The following is a 24,692-nucleotide window of genomic DNA, read 5'->3' as shown; positions in this document are numbered from 1 at the left end:
TAGTAACGTTAACCTGAAGGGCACGGCCCCTTGCAATCAACCATATCTGCCGACAAAGGAAAGGTCCAGCTACCAACGCACTTCTCCAGTTAGACAATCTTCAAAAGACACTGGTACATATGCTGCATCGTGATGGATTTTCACCCATTAAAACCTCCCCCCAACTGCTGTCCTCTTTCCCGCGGAACCACCACAAAGTGTTAGAGTGAACATGATCCATAAGCTCCATCCGCAACCGCGGCTTTTTCGCCTACTATGCCTGTTTCAACTTTCGATGAGATCCTTCTCCCCGCTTTTGGTAACCGAATGCCAATTCACCTGGCACGCTTCCCATTCTACCGTTCTTCCCAATGTCTCCTCTAGACTCTCTCTCTTCCTTACCTCTGCGAATTTAGGACAACGGAAGAAGACATGCTCAGGTACTCCGGAATACCGTCATAACTAGGATTCTTAGGTGAGCTATCCAATTCAAACCTGTGAAACTATCTTACGCAGTTTTATATTTTATCTCCACCATCCATTCTCCGCGTACACACTTTGTTGGTAGGAGTCAATCTGCGGGTCCATCAACCCTTTTCTGCACATTTGCATCGTTGTTACCACCTTCACACCAATTCCGCCGTATCGAAGTGTTCACGTGTCGATTAGAGGAAGATCCTGGCACATCATAATGCACGTCATCTTATCGGCCAAAATGTCAATCGGCATCATTTCGCCTATCACTTAGTCTGCTGTCTCGGATCGTTCTAAAGCCAGTATACTTTTAAGGCGGCCCTCATATAAACCGCGCTCACCCTCTGAGCATTCTATGTGGTATGCAGTGCGTTTGCCCAAACTGGCGCTACGTAGAACAGCATAGAGCTCACTACACTAACTTTAAGCAGCTTAAGGATGTAAGGCGGGCCCCCGGGCATAATCCTTGAACGCTTTGAACGCTGCTTGAAGTTCAGCCTCACACCTATCATCATTCCGTTTCAATACATGCAGTCGTTTGTTTATGGCAGTTCTTGACAAGGGCCGCCTTTGTTCTGCCATCGCCAGCGAAAGACCTGGATCTTCCTACGGCTTTTTTATAGCAGTGATGCTCCAGAAGAATACAACTCAAGATGTTTTGCATCAGCAATCACTCTTATGTAATCGGCGTAACTCACTATTATGGAATTCTGTGTAACAACCGCGAGGGCGATGCATTCCATTGGTTCAGTGTCTGCGTCCGAACAAGGCCTTCTACCTGTTAGGGAGCTATCTAAAAACGCAGCCAAGTAACTTGGTACACCTATCGTCGCCAAAGACCTTCTTATAAGGTTCCAATTCGCCGAGTCGAATACTCACGACAATCTAATAGTTGCTAGTACTACAGTCTCACGCTAAGTCTGGCCGCAACTTAACTGTCAGCGTTAGACATTTGTTTGGCATACCGTCGTTTATTGTCTCCCATCCTACTGCGAATCTCCGGAATTTCTTTCTTCGTTACTGCTTGTGCTCTTCTGAGGAAACGAACCTCAAACAACTTTCAGTAGAAGATCGACACATGTAATTTGCGAAGCTGCCTGATCTTTGTATCTTCCTGAGTATATACTCGCCTTTGCGCAAAGCTATTTGAAGCAGCCCCTTTTGTTTCGCTTTATAGAAGAAGAAATCTTACGGTAGTTCTTCGAACTTCCTTGTATTTATGCTGCTTCACCTCCTGATCAATCTAGTTCGTTGCCTTCTGGCCCGATGGAACGCCGACCTCCTTTGGCCCAGATCGTTCAACATCCTAGAATTTAAAGGGGACTTCATAATCATTGAACTTCTCCTGAACTAATCCGACTCCCGATCTTAGAGAGCCTTTTGCGACCCTTACGCTGGGACACGCGCCCCTTGGCGTACATATCGGAGCTTTTGTTATGGATGCTTTAGGGAGGACTTACTGGCTTCAAACACCTCCATGTCTAAGCTGCTTCTGGTGTTAGACGCTGTGATGGCCAAGTTATCCATCACCAAGGCACTGCAGTCGAGCATTATCGACGACCGGGAGCTTGCTTTCCCAAAAGCCCTACCTGTTAAGTTTCCACCTATTTTCTTCGCCAATGTTGATTTATGATTGGTATGGTGACTGTCCTTTCCATAGGCGTTTTAGTCCAGGGGTATTTTTTCCCAGCTAGCCAACCTGTTCATAAACGTGCCCATGACGGGGCCTGGTGGGAAATCTGGGCATTCCACACAGGCGCAATTCATCACAATGATAACTTCCACTATATGGAGTGCATGTGTTTATATAATATATAGCACTCCTACTAAAAAAAAATATAAAAAGCAACTGACGATTTTGTCCATCTTTTGCCTCACTTCTGCCAGCAAAATGACGCCAGTAGAACATAACATGCTCTAGTTCCTCAAATTTACAACGTTATTCTGGATAAAAGGAAGGAATCTGAATCGATGTAGATTCTTTCTGTAACCACAATACCTTTTTAGGAATCCGAAGCCACCCATCAATACCGGGAATGCATGTATGAGTCCAGCGACCCCTATGCGATTCATTCTACCATTGCTGCCACAGTGTCCCCCGTTTAGTTGCGTTTGGTAATCTTTCCGTTATACAGCATGCCCTACTTGCCAGGGTATCCTTCCACCCACGTTTTTATGGCGTTGAATGGTTCATTAGCGTACAATTCAATATTTTCAAGTTGTTCCACGGGGACAACCACAACCGATTATCGAAGCCTCCTTCGGCAAGAGAAGGACAAGGAAGCTATGATACATCACGCTCCACAGAGAAGGAGCCAACACTGAGCCTTATGGTGCTCCTGCCGTAGCCTTACGGTGCCCAGATCCCGCATCCATATTATACCAAAGAGTCTTTTCCGAGAGGTTACCTTAGATAAGCTAAGATAAGTAGCTGGTACCAGCATTTTAGTCAACGAGTTTTTTAGCCATTCCCAATGAGCTAAACTGAAAGCACTTTTGACGCCCCAGATCACTACAGCACAGCCTCTGTGGTGGGATATCTCATCGCGAGCCAACTTCATGGCCATGCGTGTAACGTCAATCAACTAGCTTCTGCCTCTTTCACTAAACGGGAAAAAATCCTTCTACCAAGCATGCCTCAAATGCGCTGATAAACCAATCGGGTCTGGCGTTAATCGCCAGCTTAAGGTCTCTGTTGGTGGCGAGGTTCAAACCGGGAATTTCTCCCAGCAAATCACTACCATATATATTCCTCCTTAGTTAACACAGGTATGATTAAGACGGTCAACGCAAGTTTTTGCAATCTCCTTGATGAGGGAGAAGAGAACTGTCACTATAACTGAAAGAAAATGCAGACAAATCAGTTGAGGTATTCACCTCCTGAACTTTTTCTCTTGTAAGGCTCTTTGAAGCATTACGGCTTACTGGTGCGTGGAGCCCACTTAAGCTTCCTTGGAAGACTGGAGTACCCTTCCGGTTCCTTGCGGATTTCAGTGTCTTTCTGGGTCACTGGCGATTTCATCTCTACAAACGCATTCCTTTCAAACACTCTCATGAATTAACCCTAATTTCCAGCTTCTCATCTGCAAAACTTTCACCGCTGCATCACTTTTATTCAGTCAGCGTAAAAGTGGCCTAATGGACACTATGAGTATAGTACGCACTGACAAACCAAATCATTCTCCTGATTCACTATCTACTGCCCCACTCCACAGCCTACACCTCCTCTTCTTCTTTTTCTTAAGCGCTTGTTCCGTTCAGAAGCGAGGTCGGTTCGTCGTGAACGGTTTCGCCATTTGGCTCTATCAAATGTCTGATCTAGATGCAATCGCGAGGCTTTTAAGTCCCCACCAGGATATCAAAACACTGTCATTTCGACAAGCCTTTTGATCGTTTATCATCGACTTTGATGTTCAGACCAATCTTGGCAAGTAAATTCTCTTTACCGCGAATTACGTGGCCACACCATCGAAGACGCCTCTCTCGCAGTGTTTGTACGATCGGTGCAATCCCATATCGATCGCGGATATCCTCATTTTGGACGTTATCAAAACGTGTCAAGCCACTAGTTCAACGCAACATCGGCTTCATTACCGCAAGGCGCCGTTCATTGTCTTTTAAAGTCGGACAACACTCAGAACCATAGAGAGCGACAGGACAGACTACAGTGCGATAAATTTTAGATTTTAGACGTCACGGGGACGGGAAATGATAATATATTCGGGCCATTAATCTTTCATGCTCCGCTTTTTCCTTTGAATCACCGCGGTTCCTTTTACGACGTTTAATTGAAGCCAGTAACGCTGTTTCTGTGATTTTGGCAATTTCGTTCTGCTTTCTTCCTCCTGGTGGGAGCCCTTTTTAGCTTTTAGTATTCTTCCAGGGACCGAAAGAACCATTCGCTCCCTCTCTACTATTTCTTCTCTTTTCGAGATTGCCGCCTTTCACATTTTGAAAATGCATCACTTCTTTCGTTTTTTCCTTGGAATTTTCCAACCCCTAACACTTTTATTCAGAACCCTAACGACCCTAACCATGTGTGTGTTTGCCTTCTATGAATTCGGATGACTCTATTATTTTCCCTTGGAGCAGGACGAAAGATGATTCATCCGTATTCTAACCCTGCTCTCCGTCTGATTTTCAGCATCGGAAGAGATTGTAGTCCCGTAATATCCAGCACGTGTCCGGCAAGGATAATGTAGTTGCAGAAGCTTTGTCTTGCGTTTCAGAGGTTAAGATCCCTGCTGCGTTCAATTTTTCGACAATCACCGAGGCACAGAAGGATGCCGCAGTACTTCAGAGGGGACAACTACAAATACAAATTTCGACCGTTTCCCCTTTTCAGCTCAATGTCCTAAATGTTCTGGGAGACCTCTGAAAAGGAACCGCTTTTCGCTAGGAAGTATTCCATGCAGTACACGATCTTGCGCACTCAGGGATTTGGACAGCGAATCGGCTTGTCACTTATAAACATTTCCATCAATGAATAAGGATGTTAATTCCTGGGCCAGACAGTGCATCGCATGCCAGAAGTGGAAAGTCACCAAGCACGTACGAAAAGAGGTAGTCACATTCCCTCGGCCTACAAAGCGTTTTTACATGATCCGCATTGACATTATTGACCCTTTGCGAGATTCGCATGGCTTCAGGTATTGCCTCACAATCATCGATAGGTTCACGCCTGATGGCCTGATGCAATACCTCTGGCCGACATTTCAACACAATCATACGCCGAGGCCCTTTGTCGTGAATGGATCTCACGCTTTGGAGTTCCGGCCGAAGCCATTAGTGACCAGGGAATAGAGTTCGAGTCCACCCTGTTCTCGGAGTTGGGCAAACTCCTGGTCTTCAAACGCCACCGGACGACTGTATACCACTCGCCATCCAATGGGAAACTGGAACGCTGGCATAGGACGTTCCGATGCAAGAAGACTCTCTCTGCCTAGTATAGTATCCTTGTCCAGCCAAACATTTACAAATGTTTGCTCGTGAATTGTTTTCGCAGACCAACTTGACGTCCTCCTCATTCATTGGCTTGGTTTGGTTGGTTGGTCTTCAGGCCAAAGACGATTGCCTTGTGATCACTGTATGTGTTGTGTTTGCTAATGATCCAGGACACAGCATGAGCTAGTCAACTACGAACAAAAGTCAGGTTCTCTACCGGCAAGTATTAAACTGATTATTTTCTTTTTCTTCACCCTTTATCCAGTTCACAAGCGGGGTCAGCTCGTCGTGATCGGTTTTGCCATTTTATTTTATCAAATGCCTGATCCGGATACATTCGTCAGCGAACTTCCCCATTCTGGGGCCCATGTATTGAAGTCACCGGCAATAACTTTCGACCCCCGCCCTATCACATCCAAGATCAATTTGTATAATATGTCCTCGGATTCACCCAACGTCAAGCTTAAAGGAGCATAGCAACTCTAGACGTATATGCCATCTATCTTTGCTTATTCAGACCCATACATTATTGTTAGTGTTGTTATGTATGTGCGGCAGTCAATCCTCCTATTCCAACGATGCTATTTCCGACAGTTAATCATTCGCCCGGTATGACCACTTTCTCCTCCGGTCTCCGTCCACAATTTGATGACAATCCGAGCCTGATCGTTCTCGATCAATGCCTTGATCGCCCCAAATTCCGTCTCCACTTCCTCATGAACACCTAATTGCAGGACGTCTGGCTTAAGGAGATCGAACATCATCATCAGGGCTTCTAGTTTTTCCCATTTCTTCGATAAATATTCCGCTGATCTTTGAGATTGTTCATCCTTCCTATAATTAATTTCTAGGGAACCTGTTGAGCAAAGTCCTTTTGCTCTTTGGTGTCACGTCGGCCATGGCTATTCGAGTATTATTTTTTAATAATTGACGACTGGGAAGGTTGGATTAAGAAGTTGGAGGTTGGATCAACACAGATTTGATTATGATAAGATAAAAGGCTCGACGGACCAATTGGTGAAAACTTTTCCTTATACCGCACACAGAGTGGTCCGAATCATTTTTTGTCGTAACTTCATCAATATCTTTATATTGTATGGCAGTCTCCTGGTTTTTGGTCCAGTACTTGAACCTCCTCCCATAAAGGCGAAACCTCCGTGGTACCCGCGATATTTCTTCTACTGTCACCCGACAAACAACCAGATTCCTCCAAAGAAGCTTTCCATGTGTTTGCAAAGGATATTTTCTGGAGTAGTGCGGTCCTTTAAGACACCCTTTCTCTCCAACAGTAGTAGTGGTGTAGCATTAGATGCCACATTGGCTAAGTAATCCATCACTAAGGCACTACAATGGACGGATATCAATCACCGCGTTGGCTACTCCTAAAAAACCCGTGGTGTAGGGGTGCCAAACTCCTGCACTGTAAGTTGCAATCTCCCTTCGTGCTTCATTGGTTGCTTGTTCCGGGTGTCCTTCCCATAGTCATTTTGGTCCACATCATCATCAACGGCGCAACAACCGGTATTCGGTCTAGGCCTGCCTTAATAAGGAACTCCAGACATCCCGGTTTTGCGCTGAGGTCCACCAATTCGATATCCCTAAAAGCTGTCTGGCGTCTGGATGAGCATCGAGGTGTATAAGGCTTCATCCTGCTGACTTGTTGGTAAAACTTCCGCGCCTGGTGTGGTTGCTCCCTGTACTCTTCTAGTTAACAGACTTGTTGGTTCTCCCAGGCTTCCTTTTTCCGTCTGTGAAGTCGCTTCTCCGCTCGACGGAGTTCGTGATAAGTCTCTGCGTGTGCCCGCGTTCTTTGAGAATGCAACATTACTCGCTATGCGGCATTCTTCCGTTCCGTTGCTAGCTTACATTCATCGTCAAACCAGCCGTTCCGACTCCTTTTGCGGCTGGGGCCAAGTATGTTTGTGGCAGTATCCATTATAACGTTCTTCAGGTGATTGTGAAGATCATTTGTTGATGCTTCATCTCCAGGTCCTCTGTTGACTGCAGTTATTGCGGCATCCATTTCCCTCTTATAGGTGTCGCGGAGGGTTGTGTTGTGACTGGCTTCAGTGTTCACTCTCACCTGATTGTCAGAGGAGATTCTAGGTGGTATTGTTATTCGGGCTCGGAGCACCATGCCAACGAGGTAGTGATCCGAGTTTATATTGGCTCCCCTACATGTTCTGACATCTGTTATATCAGCCCTATATTGGGACAGGGTATCGGCTAGCTGCTCATCAGCTTCATCTCTGTACAGGGAGCGCACGTTCCATGAGACAATGCGCAAATCGTTGTTCCGTTGTCGTTGCCGGGTCCGTCGTTTTAAAATCCATCCTGTCCGAGGCTCCTGTTGTGGCTTCGTAACAAGTTGTTTTCCGTGTAGGGTTGTCAGCCCTACCCAACCCCCAACCTGGAGGACCAGTTGGTACAATTTGTCCCGTTTTTAGGCGCGGGAGACTCGCCTTCATCCTTCTCCGTCTGCAGCTTTTCGTCAAGAAAGAGCTCCCAGCGGTCACCACGTGGAGGTGGAGATAGGGTTTGGTAGTAGAGCTGTTGATGTTGGTTCAGCAGGCATTTCCCAGGTTTTATGCTCCATCGTGGGTACCAATCCACGTTTCGCCCTGGGACCTATACTACCCTTTGACCACCTTTTGGTCCACAGGTGGGAGTTTTTCTCCTACCTTTCATTACAGACACCTTGGATAAAGATGCATACGCACGCATTCCTCAAAATACATACTTGCATATTTTCATCCGCATTCACCAAGCATTCCTTTATTCACAAGAAGGGATACGCATGATGGAAAAGCTTATAACTTCGCACATCTCTGTCTGTCACTTGCACTTTTCTCAGAAACGGTAACACCTATGGACGAATGTAGTGGATGGGACCGCTCTACGTTGAGTTTAAGGGGGATCCCCGTCCATGCAAAAACGGAGCATTTAATGATTCCATGCTTACAAAACGATTGCCAAGCTGCAACTTGCAGTTATAACAAAACGTACTCAATAAAGCACGTCAGCAACATTTTCAAGCTGGCACCTAATAAACTTCACCCAGAACAACCAGAAACTATCGACCAATCAACGAATCACCGGAAATTCTCTCCATTTTCAGGACCCCCAAACTTTTAAATACTTTCCGAACCATTCTCAACTCATCTTCTCTGAATCGTATCTAATTTTACCTTTCGAGACTTTTATCAAATTCATTTCTATTTCATTCTCATTTCAGATGAACTCACGTGACGATCCTGAGAAAACGTTCAAAGTGGCCATGCCAGATAATAGCTACGCGACAGTTTATCTACGTGATGCAATGTCCGTGGAAGAATTCCTGGCGAGCGCTTGTGTTCGCAAAAACCTTAATCCAATGGAACATTTCGTACGAGTTAAGAAACGACGTGACATGGAAGACCACAACTATTTCGTGCCACATCGAAACGATTTGATTGAAAGTTACGTAAGTATCTAGATCGCAACATCTTATTTTCGATATATAATTTTAATGGTTATATTTTTGGTTTTACGGTTCGCAATTCAAATGGTTCCAGTGCACGTTTTCAAACGTGAGAGAAATTCTTCATATATCCGAGATTATAAGGTCGGCTCCATGGAAATTGATTGTTGCTCCTGAGACTCTGTTTCATGTGAAAAAGGAATCCTGACCTTCAAACTTCCTAACCTCAAGAAACTCCTGGGAAAGTTTTCAAATTTAAGACATTTCTTACCATATCAGTAATTCGCTTCTTTATCCTTGAATGTCATATCCATATCTCAATCAATGATGCTTGCAGCTATTTCATATAAGATACTCTCTCTACCTCCCCATGTCTTATATATGTTTCTTATCTTTCCTTCTAGTTAAACTTTTTCTTCCCCGATTTAAAAAAAAACAATACATTGGTCTTTTTAAATTAAAGCTCAGTCATAGATACTTCATTATTCGGCCGATATTTCGGAACCCAGGCTGCAAACGTATCTGACTGACGTAATATCTGCCTCTAACGTAAGACAAACTCTCAAACTCTCATAAAAATATTAGCTAAACTTTAACTTGTACATCGATATGCATATATTCTGCAAGATTGTGCAGTGCTGCAATCTATCCAGCTGACAAAATGTCAAGCTATTGCTGTCCTGGAGATCAACTAGATGTACAGATTTGATATTACAAGCAAAATCGGTACTTTTTTGCCGGAGGTAATAAATTTAATATCTTTTGAACTTCATCGGATACACATTACTTTTTCCCACCTTTCAATACTTTCGTAATTCAGAATCGCTTTTAAACGTTATGGAGGAAATAATGGGAGTTCACAGTGTCTAATATGAACCTCGTGAATTTTAATCTAAGATTCATATAGCCCCGACAATTCGAAAGCATCTCCATTGAGTCCCCATACGTTTGAGGAAAACTTTTGAGGCCCAATTTTCTGAGGGAGGAGCGTATAGTAGCCATTTTTCTCAAATTTTGCTTAAAGACTATCAGTGCTAGAGTCAGTACAATTTTGCATGATCTAAGCCAAAGAATTATTTTTTTTAGGGCAGTCACCGATTAGAAAGTAATTGTTTCCTAAACTTTGATCAAAGTTCGCCACGGATTACTCCATCGTAAAAAGGACTCTCCTTTTCTTAAAAAAAAATAAAGTGGAGTTCAATGTCATCCCAGTGTAGACACAACCTTTCGAATGTTACTTTATCTATGGAAGCATGCCCTGAAGCGATAGCAGGCCTTATTTCGTCCACGTTATTTTGTGACTTGAAAGCAGACTAGAATTTAGGCTACTTGGACAGGTTAAATTTTCGCAGATAATATTTTTGTCCGGTCTTGTTCTGCTGAGCATGTATTTATAAAATTGGCTTTTTTACGAGTGGAACTGTCAAAACTCATGAATGATATGTCTCAGCATCAAGCTTAAAGGGTAGTCCGCATCGATACACATGGAGGGCGTACAATTTTCTTTCACCAAATCCAACAATATCAAATAAAACTAGGTTAGTAGGTTGTCAGTTCCAAATTGTGCGGGCTACCCCCCTAGAAAGGGATCAATTAAAAAAAAACCATTCTCGGAAGTTATCCAACCCACAAATTTGAAAAAAAAAGTCATGGACACGCTTTTATAAAATATTTAAGCTTCAAAATACCCTCCTCAAATTAAGTTAATGATAGTCACCATCACCGTCATTACCACAACCTGCCTTAATAAAGAACTCCAAACATCTCGGTTTAGCGCAAGATGCGTCCTCGCTTACGTCATCGCTCCATCAGAAGTAGGGTCTGCGTCACTCTTACAGACTTTCCGGTTTGCATGATCCTTACCCATGCGGATTAAGTGGCCTGCCGACCGCAACATATTGGTCCGGATTTTATTCACAACCAACCAGTCATGGTATCGTTCATAGATTTCGTCGTTATATAGGTTACCGAATCGTCCATCCTCCTATAAGGGCCAAAAATTCTTCAAAGGATTCTTCTGTCAAACGCGGGTGAGCGTCAGCAATTTTTCTCTGAGAACCCAGCTCTCCTAAGATTGCATGAGAACTAATATCCTGTACAGTAAAAGCTTTGAAACTGAGCTCCTTGTAAGCTGAGATAGGCTGCCGTTGCACAGATCACTTTTTCGAGGGCCAGGATAAAAAGGAGGCATGATTGGGCATTCTCTTGTCTTACCACATGCGAAAAAGATGATGTTACTGATGGCCATTTTCCAACAGTTTTTCCATCGCTTGCCGTAAAGATAAAATCTGATCTGTTGCTGTATGGACATATGTCGTTTTGCCCGTGTAGGGTTGTCAACCCTCCCCAACCTCCACCTTGGAGGACCAGTGGAACAGTGGTCTGATATTCCAGAATTGCAAAACCTAATCCGTTGCCAGAACCCGAAAACCCGGCTTCCACCCTTCTCCAATCGAACCAAGCGCACTTTTACCAGTTTAGCCTGCCAACATCTCTCGAATAGTTATTCCTTGAGAGTTTGTACCGTCCTGCCTGGTATTCTCAGCCCGTTTTGTAATTTCCTCCTGTCGTTTTATAACCTATCGAATCGCTCCCTTCAATAGTTTTCGAAAGACTCCATTCTGTTTTGCTATATCTTCTCTGATGGCTTCTTGGGGCTTTACTATTTGTATTTATTTTAATCGCTCCGTTTTGTCGAATCCTCCACCTTTTCTTTATATCACTTCACAGACAGTTTACAGTTTTCTTGTTTTCCCCTGTCTCGGTATTTTTTCGTTCTATTCCTTTGCTGTTTCTTTCACTTTCTCTCTATATGCCTGCCTTAAAACATCTTTTGAATACTTCTGAGTTTTCCGGTTAGTTTCTTTTTGCTATTTTACATTTTCCGCTACGACCTTAACTTCAGGATTTGCTGCGACTGATCGCCACTTGATTCACTTTCCATTTTACCACTCTACTGTTCCCTCTGGAAGCTTATCACAGTTTTATGAGAGTGTTAGAATCTTTTCTTTCGTTACAATTCCTGATAACTCCGGATAATTTAAATGATGGGCCTTCTCTGGCCGGCGGACGAGACTAGAGTCTACGTGCCGCCACATCAATGGGGTCATTGGGCGAATCTCACACTTCGGGGGCCCTTTTTTGAAGCGACCGCGGTTCGTCGTAGGCCTTCAGCCTCGACAAGGAGACCCACTTGGCCCCACCTCAGACGGAAAGGGCCCTCGTATAGTGGTTGCAGTGGCCTCCGAGGAGTATCCACCCTTATGAGGACCTACGTAGACGTGTTAAGGTCCCTGGGGGTGTTGGCCGCATCTTCGAAATCGCGTCTCTAAGTAGACGCAGCATGCCAGAGTCCCTTAATCCTGCTCTGATGTCCAGCACGAGGTCGGGGGGAAGGCGCAGATTCGCCCGGTACACCATCTTCGCAAGATTGGCCGAGAATTTCTCCCGTTGAGCTGTATGGAGGCCAAGGAGGACGACAGGCAACAACTTTGACCGCGACTGATCATCACGAGCCATTACTGCGACCGTCAGCGTCCGGTGCCAATGTTCCAACATACCATTGGACTGTGGATGGTATGCAGTAGATCCATGCCGTTTGAAGGCAAAGAGCCTTTTCCTTCCGTGAAAAGAGTAGATTTAAATTCCACTCCCTGCTCCGTGATGATTACGGCTAGAACATCGAAATGCGTAATCCACCCAGTCAGTTCAAGGACGGACAGAAGTATTTTCCAGTGACAAGCCGGTTCGTCGTCCTGATGCCTAAATGCGCAAGATCGTGTACTATTTTAAATACTTCCCTGTGAAAATCGGCCGAAAAGAGAAGTAGGCGTTCGGGATCGCTTGATGATGAGCGGCCCTGCGCAAGAAACGACGATATAAGTTTAACATGCTCAAGAACCCTCGCAAACCCTTCACCGTGGCTGGTCGGGGAAAACTCTTTATCGCATCAACCTTATGTAGGTCAGGTTGGAGATACCGTCATGGGTTATCAAGTGGCCGAGACATTTTACCTGCCTCTGGAGGAATTTGCATTTTTCAACGTTTAGGACAAGTCCGGCCTCAAGACATTGAAAAATGCACTCGAGGTAGTCGAAGTGCTCAAATTTTGAAAAGGAAGCAACCAGAACAGTATCCATGTAGACAAAATAAATGTTCTGGTATCGCAGGACAGATTGGATGAACCTCTGGAAAGTCTACGCAGCGTTGCACAAGCCGAAAAATACCCTGATGAACTGCAAAAGTCCGAAAGGTATGCAAATAGCCCTCTTCGGAATGTGTTCGTGAGCAGCCAAGATTTGGTGATGCGCCTTAGCTAGATCCAAGGTCGTAAAAACACGGCAATTTATCAGCGCAAAATCATGGATGAGTGGAATGGGATATCAGTCTGGAACTATAATAACTATAATCTCCGCATGGTCGCCATTCACCGCTCGGCTTAGGGACCAAATGATTAAATCTTCAAACTCTCTCTTCGCAACAGCTAGCTTCTGGGGTGAAGGTGGACGCACCTTTGAGAAGATTGGAGAGGCGATAGTGTCAATGTGGTGCTGTACATTGTGCTTAACCGGCCGGGAGAAACTACTTTACATAATAATGTTGCGGTACTTTCTGAGGAGTGCGCGAATGCGGTGGTCGGCAACGTCCTAATTATCGAAAGAGTCTCTCTTAACAGGTAGAAATTTTCATTGACGTTTATAAGTTGCGGGGTTTGTCAAAGCCATGTTCTGGAAGTCCACCAACAGCCCACAGTGACACAGGAAATCTGCGGCTAATATGGGAATGCCTACCAGAACGAGATGCCACGAAACCTTTCGACGCATTCTACCTGCCTATAACCATAGATCCGAATGGGAGAAGAGTTCACAGCCGCCAGTCGTAGATTTTGCGTAATTAGGGTCTTAGGGCGGGGTATAGGGAGAACCGACACCTCAGCGCCCGTATCGACCAGGAAATAACGTTTGCTTAGAGGGTCGAAGATTGTAAGGCGACGCTGTACTACGCTTCGGGTATTTAACTTTAATATTAATTTCTTTGCAAACCACACTTTTAGGTACACCGTCATTATGCGGGAGGAATTTGCTGCCGCAAGTTTGAGCGGTTGTGGTAAAAGTTGATGTTGCCGAGGTACGGGAAGAACCGAAACCTCCGCACCAGTATCGATGAGGTAGCTGCGCCTGCTGAGGGGGTCGAAAATAGTTAGGCGACGTGGCGCTACGTTCTGGGTGGCCGTCGCCAAGACCCCCCGCGGACCTATTTTTTTGCGGTAGGAGCGAATCTACACGGTAGCGTACATCTTGTCGCTTTATCCCCGAATCTGCGATGGTACCAGCAAATCCCTCGGTCCGCGGACTGTCCTGACGACCTGCTACCTGATCGCCCTTTTCGGGTGGCAGACCGCGAGCGTGCTCGCGATCTGGCGCCCGAACGCTGAGCGTCCAACGTCGCCCGCATCTCGGCCACATTGGCTGTTAAAGCGGCTATCTCGCGCCTCAAGTCACCCACCTCATCCGACGGTGGTTGAACGGCCGCCAAGGTCGCCGCCAGTTCCTCCAAGGAACCGGAGACGCAAGCGAGGATCGCCTGGGTGCTCTCCGGGAGCCGTCGCAGCCAGAGCGACTTGATCAGGTCATCGCCAATCTTGCTCCCACCCAATTGCCCCATTTCGCGAAGCAATTGGCTGGGAGTTCGATCACCCAACGTTAAACCCGCCAGCAAGTGGTCTAATTTTGCCGACTCGCTTGCCGACAGGCGCCTGATCAACTCGCTCTTGAGCTGTGTGTACGATGCCGACTTCACTACGTCGGACACCAGAAGAATAGACTCCTCGTCCAGGCCGACCACCGCGTAGTTGAAGCGGGTCGCGTCCGAAGTGATGCCGGACATTTGGAACTGCGCTTCCAAATGCACGAACCACAGCTCCGGGTTCCGCCTCCAAAACGGAGGAACGCGTACGGCGAGGGCGGTCACTTGCGGATCCGATGGGCCTGCCGCGTCTTTGCTGTCAAACGACATCTTGTTTAACGAAAAGTACGAGTTGTAATGCAGACGCGGTGAATTTATAACGAAACGCGGTGAATTTTACTCCGACACGGCAGGCCGCACCCACAAATGCACGCACGAACAGAGAAATGACCACCGAAGCGGACGCTCTCCAGCGCAGACCAAAAACACCACCAAGGAAACGGAGAACCCGCGATGTGAAACACCTAACGCCGTCTCTTGCAGCGATTTTCAATTATTATTATTGAAATATTATCACAATTTTAACTTTTAACAATTAAATTTGAAGATTGATTGCCAAATAATCTATAACCTAAGTTGCTGCTGCCAATGTTGAAAGGTGGTCGCGCTCGTTGAATTTCTGATGCGGCAATAATGCTGGTGTCAGCTACGTTTGAGATGGTGATGGCTGTGGCTGCGGCTGCGGCGGCAACGATGGTGGCTGCGGCAGTGATGCTAACGTCTGGCGCTGCTGTGCTGGCGTCTGGGGCTGCGGTGCTGATGTTTGGTTAACTTGATAAAACGCGCTCGAGATCAGAGGAACAGAACGAGTCATCTTAGGTATCGGGCACAGGTTGTTCAATAGTTATGTTTACAGGTGAGGGTCCAGCCTCTCTTTCTTCACTTTGGATACTGATAGTACTAGGACTGTGCTCTTCGGGGTCACCAATTTAACTTTAATATTAATTTCTTTGCAAACCACACTTTTAGGTACACCGGAACATAGACTGGGTTTTTACAATCAATACTCGATAGATTTAACCATTAGACTTTATTAAATAATTTGTGTGACTGTCACTGTTTGCTCGTTAGAGGCAGAAGAGAGTCTCGCTTCATGTGTTTCTTTTCTGCCAACTCATGGCACACTTTTCTCGCCGGTCCTCCACTCCCGTGGCGAGCTCCGCAAAGTGGATAGATCCGCGCCATCTATTCGTTCGCATTCACAACATTCGAAATAAATTTCGAATGCTGCGAATCCTGCCGCGCCACAGGTAGCTGTCGTGAATCCAGTGGTACATCTCGTCGCTTAAGTTCCGTATTTCTGATAATACCAACAAAACGTCGACGCCGATGAGGGTCCCCGCGTGCGATTACAAGGACGTCTCTTTCAGGAAGCAGATCTCGACCGCAATTGCAATCAAGATCTACCTCCTGAACTCAACGTACCAACCGTCGCTGTGAGCTTTTTGACCGCGTCGGCCAGTGGCGTCAGCATGAACTTGAGCTCCTCAACCTCCCGAGTTGTATCTCGTGAAATTTTATCGGCGGTGGCGGACAACACCTCCAGCGATCCCGAATCCGCGTAGACCAAGATGGCGTGGATGCTCTCCGGAAGTCGCTGCAGCCAGTAAGACTTCAGTAATTCTGAGTCAATCTTACCCCACTCAACTCCCTCATTTCACAAAGCAACTGGTAGGGAGTACGGTCGTCTAACCTAACGTCAGCTCATTCGGCAAGTGATAAAGCTTTGCTTCATCATTTACCCAAAGGCGCCGAATTACCTGCTCCTTCAGGTGGGCGTACGAGCATTCCTCAAGTACTTCCGAAATAAGTCCGATCGTATCTTCGGTCGAGAGTGCGAAACAACCCAAACAAGCCCAATTTCACCGCCAAAAGGGAGGAACCCTAACTTTATTACAGATTTATGACGATGCTTGAATCTTCTCTTTGGTTACAATTCTTAATACTCCGCACAATTTAAATTATGGCCCTTCTCTGGCCGGCGGACGACGCTAGAGTCTCCGGTTTGACAAATGCCATTTTTGACATCTGTTACCAAGGTCTCCTGGCAGGCCGTCAGTTGTTTCCACGGCCATTCAATGCATGCAAAGATCTCTCTGAAATTCCCAAAGAATTGACTACTTAGCGGCTGCGGTTTGGCTCTCGCTAGAGTTAGCCAAACACAAGTAAGAGCTTCTCTCTTTTCTCCGAAACATCAGCAGTGTGAGCTGTAAGGCATAGCATATGTGACGGCATGGTCACCTATAAGCCAGTGCTCTGATCAAACTGCCGTATTTCTGTAAGCCTTTGCACGCGTCTGTCCTAAACGACGTCGCAAGCGGGTCGTTTCAGAAGGGTCAAATCCTCCTTGACTTAACGTAGGTGGTAAGCATTCCTCATATACATAGTCTCCGGCAGATCGTCGACTGCGCCCACAGAGAAACTATCGAGAGCGGATCTCCGCCTGCCCAGTCTATTGACCTACTTTTTCGCTCAATGGTCCTATAATCAGAAACCCAGAGCAGAGTGACTTTGAGCGTAGTGCCTAGACTACCTATCACGTGCTCACACTCACTAATCCTCCCGGAGAATAACGCAACTGTGGGTCAAAATAACTATGTTACACTTGTGGCTCAGATCATGGCCCAAACATCCCCTGGCTTTCAGTATCGCCAGTACATCGCCCCAGATGAAACCTACGGGTTTCACATTCACTTGAAATACATTGGCGAATCCCGGAAAACCATTCAACAACCAACCAATAAGCAATGATAAATTAGGAAATTCTCTTTAAAAGTTGGGGATACCATATCGAGTATGGAAATGACATTAGACTGTATTTTACTTTACATAATGTTTGGTGAGTAGTATTTTACCCATTCCCAATTAAAGCTTCAATACAACCTATCCTTCCCCAGCTTGAACTAACATTGTATTAATTACAATTCCCTGACATGAGAATACCCTTCATTGAGACTACAATGTACGAGCCCTGAAAACCCGGTACTCCATTATGCTTAAACATTCACCATTCTAGTTGCACCCTCACTTCAGAACATTTGTTCTGTGTTTCAAGTATGACTATACGTGGGTAAATTGTTTACTTTGTAGTAAGTGCACTATTTTGTCTTCACACTTGATAACACCCAAGTTGTCACCCGGGTCACCAATTTGGTGTTATCTAAATGCATTTGGGAAATTACGCTGTTGCATGCACCCCTTTTATTTACAAGCAAATATTGAGCAGGTAAAATGCATGTCTTCCTAAAAGGGGCAAATAAAACAAAGTACCCCCAGCTATCCTCTGAAACTATATGCATACAATAACGAGGGTTGAAAGGGTTGAAGATTCTAAATTGTCAAAGAGAAAATGGAAAAAAGGCGAAAATCTACATTATATATTAAAAAGGATCTAGGGGGCAAAATCCTGTGGCAACTCTTAACAATCTCAATAAAGTAAAAATCTCGCCTGAGAAAAGCTGGAAAGCCCTTGACCCCGGGGTTTCGGCACCGTCATCCACGCCACTTGAAAAGCGACAACGACCCTTTGTTATAAAGAAGTCCAGCAAAATAAAATTGAATCTCAACTCAAAGGATTTCTACAAGTGAGAAAGTAATTATTTACTATGTATATTTTAATTGTTCCAAACAAGGAAATAGAGCGGAACTAAAATGTCCCAAGGTTTTCACCGTAACTATCGCAACCATTCTCCAGCTCAAATTTCGGAAAATTGTCAAGCACTTAGACAAATTACAATGAGATGGTGTCGACATTAACGTATAGTTCCGTGTCCTGACGTCAAGAGCACGAATACAACTTTGTTACGCTCTATATTCCTGCCCTCGAACATTACTTAACCACTTGGACTTTTCGCTCTTAGATACTTTAGTTGTGTTGGTGCAATGCATAAGAAATGACACGTCTATGAGTTGTGTGTAGTGCAATAGTAATTTGCACCTGAAGGGTTCCCACTGTTGAGAGTACCCGCATTCTTGCCGAGGAATCAGATACTGACTATGGGCATAAGATTGCATCTATACGTGGTTGCATATTGCATGCATTGCACCTAACCGCTCTTGAATCTGAACTGCCAAGCACGTTAAAAATGTATCTTAAAAATGTAAAAAAAGATACATATAATAAAATAAAGAAATGAAGGATGCAACGGTATATCTAGTAATGAAATAGACGCCAGATATGTTGACCATGAAATATCTTTTTCATTGAGTGCCCTGACTTTGAATCTTGACCTGGAAATTAAACTTAGCCGGATGAAAAATCAGCACTTTCCAGTTTATTACTTAGCAATGGACACACATTGACTGAGAGGGCTTCGACGACCAAATTGAAAAAAGGCCTCATACAAGAGGCCATCAAGTTATGACCCTGTACATTTAGTCCTCCTCTTCTTCTTCTACAATGGCACGTTAGGCCAGCTCGATTCCTGGGCTCTAGGATACTTCAGGTGTTGGAAAATTTTGACAACTTTTTAGTGTCCTCATCCGCAAAGTCTTCCCATCGACTTCCCTTCAAGTAGTACTTTACATTTTTTTTCGTCATTCATTCGTTTTACGGGACCCACTCACTGTCATTTTGGTAGTTTAACAAGTGCTGCTAGGTCATTGATGGGATCACATAATTACTTTATTGGTCAAAGTAGGTCCCAGTAGAATTTTGCGACTTGACACTTCGGTTCTTATGACGAAAATGTCCTCAACTTTTCACTAGCTCCATGCACACAGTTAAAACTGGGGTTTCATCCTAGGTTGACACACTACAGGTGAGTCCCACTAAAGCTGTAAAACCTTAGAATGTAGTGGAAAAAGTAAAGCAACTTCACGATGAACGAAAAAGCTGTTGACAGAGCTAGCTCTTAGTGGAAATCTAACGTGCAGCTCATTTCAAGAGTACGCCTGATTAGTACCTCATCGCTAAACAGCGACTTGTGCCACTAAAGGGTTTGCACAGATGTTTAGTGAAGCATTGTGAGCAGTGCGTCCTGCTTCGAAGCACCACTGCAAAGCAGTTGCATTTGTTCCTCAGCAAGTTGTCCTTTCAACGGTTCCTAACAAGAAGCTGGTTTCGGTCGTAGTAAAAAACTACTCAAAGATCACCTTCAATCCGATCTCAAATTACAGTAGGATATTTCCCACTAGGACACACTTACCTTTTCTAGAAAGTTATAAAGACTACATATGTTACCAAAGCATTTTGAAGTGATCTTGTCCCCCCCAGATAAAGGACTTCGATTCGGGAATAAATACTAATCCAATGATTCTGGTCCCAAAAATACGATTAGGATTCTCATTGTCAACACTGTTACGTCTACGATTTAGTAGCAGATACAGGGTCAACTACACTGACAGTCTTCAGCAGTCCCCATTTAATTTGAAATTTTGTAGGAACCAGCAAGCATTACCTATCTCTTTTCTGGAGCATCCGAACTAATTTATACAGAAGTTCCAGATTGTCTTACGGATAACCAGCAAAGAAGAAAGTTAGTAATCTTCCAAAGTTCAAATTGTGCAAAGGCTTGCTGCTAGCTTCTTCGATGACCCATGTCTTGGCAGGTTTATCATCTCCCAATTCTCAGTCCAGTGCATTGATAGGCGTGGTTGTATGTCTTTGCGTAATACTGCACTCGTAAAAAACGTTTTTCAATGACGACGTTAGTGACATAGAAAACTCACCAAAATAACGTTTCTTGGGAACAAAACCTCGCGGACCTAGTTTCGCTAGTAGACACTCCATACCAAAGCTTATACTATTAGCTCCAGATGAACATGCGCCACTAACCACTGCTGAATTATCTTGTCTTTGAGAGCGGGGGCCGAGTCCTGTTGGAAGCACCACGGCTTTCCAGCGAATAGAGATTCACTCAATGGCTCGACCACATCCTCTAACATCATCTCTAACTCATGCTTCCAGTTAAAACGCCCATTTCCGCCGACATTCGTTTCTGCTTGCGGAGAGGATTGCGACGAACACGCTCACGCACAGCAGGCACGACATTCGGTCAACGTACGGAACACGGGCGTCCCTCCTGCGGCCTATCACCCACATCATCAGCTGTTTCGCGTTGTCGAGCTAATGTCCTAAAAATGAATCGTTCGTTCACCGGCATATTCCCACATTGGTGCAACGCAATGATCGCCAATCTTTTTCCGTAGTTACCAAACTTCATCATGTTATCGTTCCCGCGCTACTGACCTTCGGAACCTGAAAGTCTGACGGAAGTGGGGTATGGTTAGGTACTCTCCATGCACAGTGTCACCAGTTTCGGCGGCCTAACATTTTTCATTATATGCATCGACTGACAGAACTTATGGCCATAATATGTATATTGGCAGCACTCGTGGTAGCAGAGCCTGAGACTATGCTAACAATATTCGCTCGTGTCGTATAAACTCTTCATTTTCTGCAGAAGATCCAAGCACTCTCCAAGAACGATATCATTCACAAGAAGTTCGTTAACCACAGTTCCTTCTCACACTTGCAAGGAAGAACAGTTAATTTACTCCTATGATGACCCTTTTACCAATCGTAAGAGTTCCACCGAACCGGGAATTCTTCGAAACGAACCCCGATTACCCAGCCACTTACCCTTTGGTCATTCAAACGAAGAGGATACCAATCACATAAAGGCTTCGTGATTATATTCTTGTGCCTGGATATTCGGAGTGTTCACATTGAAGTCAACTTGGTTTGCAGTATGATGACCTTCTTGCTAACTCCACGACGATTTCTGACATGGAAGTCACTCAGAAGTCTCATAATCACTAACCGTGCCACTGTATTTCATGGGGCTACCTCATTATTGCAGTAATTATCTAATGAGACAACTACTTTCAACAAAAAATTACTTTTCACGTCACGCTCTTTGGTGGCCTCTGGAATACTTATGGTTACCAATGAGTCACCGCAGCTAACCCCCGCATTATCTGGCCGATTCGCAGAAATGTTCTTCAGTGTTCTCCACTGGCCTTCCCTTCCTCCCTAATAACTCGACCCACCCTTCCCTTTCTCTATCCACTTTCATGTACACCTGTGGGGCCCTCCAATTTAACCTCTCTAGAAACCACTTAGATCGCACTCTTGACCTTGTCCTCTCTAACCTTCCTGTACGTTATCTTTCCCAATCCCTTCATGCTCCGTCTTACGTTGCCCCTGACGCCCATCATCCTGCTCTCGAGTTCGATGTTCAGATATCCCGACTCCACTCTCCTGTCGCTCGCAAGCCTACCAAGTTCAACTTTCGTAAGGCGAACTTCGAAGGTCTAAACTCAGCCCTGGCGTCAATCAACTGGGTCCCCCTGCTCTCTCCATTTACATGTGACCAAGCACTCAACACTTTCTATACCATTTTATCTGATCTTCTTCCTTGTTACGTTCCCTCCTCTCCTAAGTGCTTACACTCTTACCCCGTCTGGTTCACCACTGAAATTCACAAAAAACTACGTCAAAAACAGACTGCGAGAAAGAAGTTCCTGTCTTCTAGAAATGTTGCTGACTTAGTTTTTTTCAAATCCCTTCGTTCCTCGGTCAAATCTTTAATACGTAAGTCCAGACAGGAATATTTGTCCAGCGTGGAAGACTCACTAAAGCGCGGAAATCTGAAACCTTTCTGGTCCCACATTCGCAACTCCCGCTGCCCCGCCCAGTTATCCCCTCCGTCCATTAAATTCTCTGGCTTCTCAGCTAACTCCCCTCGATCGGGGATCTTGTGATTTACTCTGCCGCTACTTTTCGTCAGTCTATGTCCCTCCTCCTTCCTCCGAATCCCTCCCGATAGTAGATGTAGCCTGCCCCGCATCGCCTACCATTCCCCTTCTTACTCCTATCCTTGTCGAATACCTCATTGGCGAACTTGATGCCAAGGTCGGACCTAGCTACGATGGTCTTCCAAACCTCTTTTTGATCAAAACTGGTAAGTCCATCTCCCTTCCCCTATCTCTTATTTTCAACAAAAGCCTTGAAGAGAATCATTTTCCCAGCTTGTGGAAAGAGGCTCTCATTATCCCCATTCACAAAAGTGGCGATCGTTCGCTTGCCGAAAATTACCGTCCCATTTCCCTCCTCTCCTCCTGTTCCAAAATCCTGGAAAGATATGTCAGCGACTGGTTGTCCGCCCACTTTGGCCAACACATAGTGAAAGAACAACACGGCTTCGTTAAACGTAGGTCCACTGCCTCCCACCTTAACGACGACGACCTTAAGCTGTTTTCCGCTATATCGTCGCCTATGGACTGTGTTTCCCTTCAGAATAACCTGGACACTCTGGTTCGTTGGTGCTCGACTAATGGTTTAGCGCTAAACGTCAGAAAGTGTCACTCCATGTGCTACTCCCTAAAATCCTCACCGACTTCTTTCTCCTACTCGCTTAACGGACATTCCTTATCCTGCTTAAATTCCACTCAAGACCTCGGAGTCACTTTCGACAATAAGCTCCGCTTTGACACCCATTGCCTTGATGTTATCAATCGAGCAGCAAAATTGTCAGGCTTCATTCTTCGCTCTTCCTCTGATTTTGACTCCATCCAGCCCTCCTTAGCTCTCTTCAATTCCCTTGTGAGGAATACCCTCGAGTATTGCTCCGTGATCTGGTCACCCACTCGTAACTGTGATTGTCTTGCCCTTGAAAATGTGCAACGTAAATTCACCCGTTCTCTCTTCTTTAAGAAAAGCTTCCCTCGTGTGGATTACCCCTCCCGCTTCCGCTTTCTAAACCTTCCCTTCCTACAACAGCGTAGATCCTATCTGGATCTGGTTAATTAAATAAATAAATAAATAAATAAAGAAGTTTTCCCTAGAATTCTACATTCTTCCTCCACTGCTTTACGCTACGTTTTTCTAGAACAACCCACGCACTGGCCATTCCGGAAATAGTGGGACGAATGGAGCTGTCACCCTTTCTTAAAGTGTGACTTATCCACTGGCACATCCATCTCTTCATCAAACATCCATACCTGATCCATTGTTGGCCTTTAACTTACAGTACAATCACCCGCAGCGATATTCTGCGCATTACTACAGGCAGAAATATTCCGATCCGTCCTTGTGATAACCTTGGTTTTATTGGCGTTTATTTGCACTTCTTTCTCCAAATCCGGCCAATAGAGAGCAAGCAAATATTGTAGAAGTTTTCCACGTCTTCGGGGCAACGCAACATGGAGAACGTCACCGATAACAAGAAGGGATAACATCAGTGAATGTATGAAACCCGGTCCAACTCCTCTCAGGACCTCAAACGAGTAATAGCTACTAGCTCCCCCGGAATACCACTCGCTATTATTTGCGGCATCTTTTGCCTCAAAGACCAGCGCAATAATAAATTCTCTTTTTTCCCCAGTGTCGGACCTTAAGTGCATCATGCTCGTCTCCATACACACCGACTAAAAGATCCTTGAACTACACTCGTCGATCCGCTTCCAAGCTACAGCAGTTAGCGCAAATCTTATGACTAGCAATCTGATCCATGCGAGCACTTTTAATCAATTTTCCCCCTCGAGCTGTCCAAGATTCCCACCACCAACTCAACAGGATACTTTTCCTGTTACCAAACGTCGACCGGATCACGAAACAGAACCATCTTGAGTCTAGGGGGCTTAGGCTCCCTACTTCTGCGAAAAAGTACGGACGCAATATGCAAGCGATACTGAGCAACCATCAAATAAAGATTTCGCTCGATACTGATGTGGGCACCTCTCTTATTTCCCACATTCAGGAGATTCATAAATCTGGACAAGGAGGAGTAATCAGCTGCATACCACCATACCATAAATAGCTAACTAATGGCATTATATTCCCAAAAACCCGACCCCCTGCCCTATTACATGTATGGGGAGGCTGTTTTCAAAGCCCACCTAGCCATTGAGATCACCTTTCACCATGTTAGCTTTAGGAAATCTCTCCTTGACTGCACTGCGTTGCTCGTTGAAAGGCTCTTTCACCTCCGACTCGGAAATTTCCATTGGTATTCCAAACTGCACTATTGAGATGTTCGTCACTCCAGACCTGAATCTAGCACCAATACTTTCACTAACACCGGTTCCCAGGACATGAAGGCGCATTAATCCTAGATAATATGTATAAATCTGACGTCAAATTCCC

At 45.1% G+C, this 24,692-nt stretch overlaps 1 protein-coding gene across 1 annotated transcript in view; it reads left to right on the top strand.

Annotated features, from left to right (window-relative positions):
* The window catches only part of LOC119650445, an 809,140-nt gene that overhangs the window by 588,258 nt on the left and 196,190 nt on the right, over positions 1-24,692 (top strand). Inside the window, exon 18 of the mRNA XM_038053300.1 lies at positions 8,633-8,860. Within this exon, the coding sequence (XP_037909228.1) occupies positions 8,633-8,860 (228 nt within the window). The remainder of the gene's footprint in view (positions 1-8,632; positions 8,861-24,692) is intronic.

Source organism: Hermetia illucens, chromosome 2 (genome assembly GCF_905115235.1).
Source record: "Hermetia illucens chromosome 2, iHerIll2.2.curated.20191125, whole genome shotgun sequence".
Classification (NCBI taxonomy): domain Eukaryota; kingdom Metazoa; phylum Arthropoda; class Insecta; order Diptera; family Stratiomyidae; genus Hermetia; species Hermetia illucens.
This window is presented reverse-complemented; position numbering and strand designations above follow the sequence as displayed.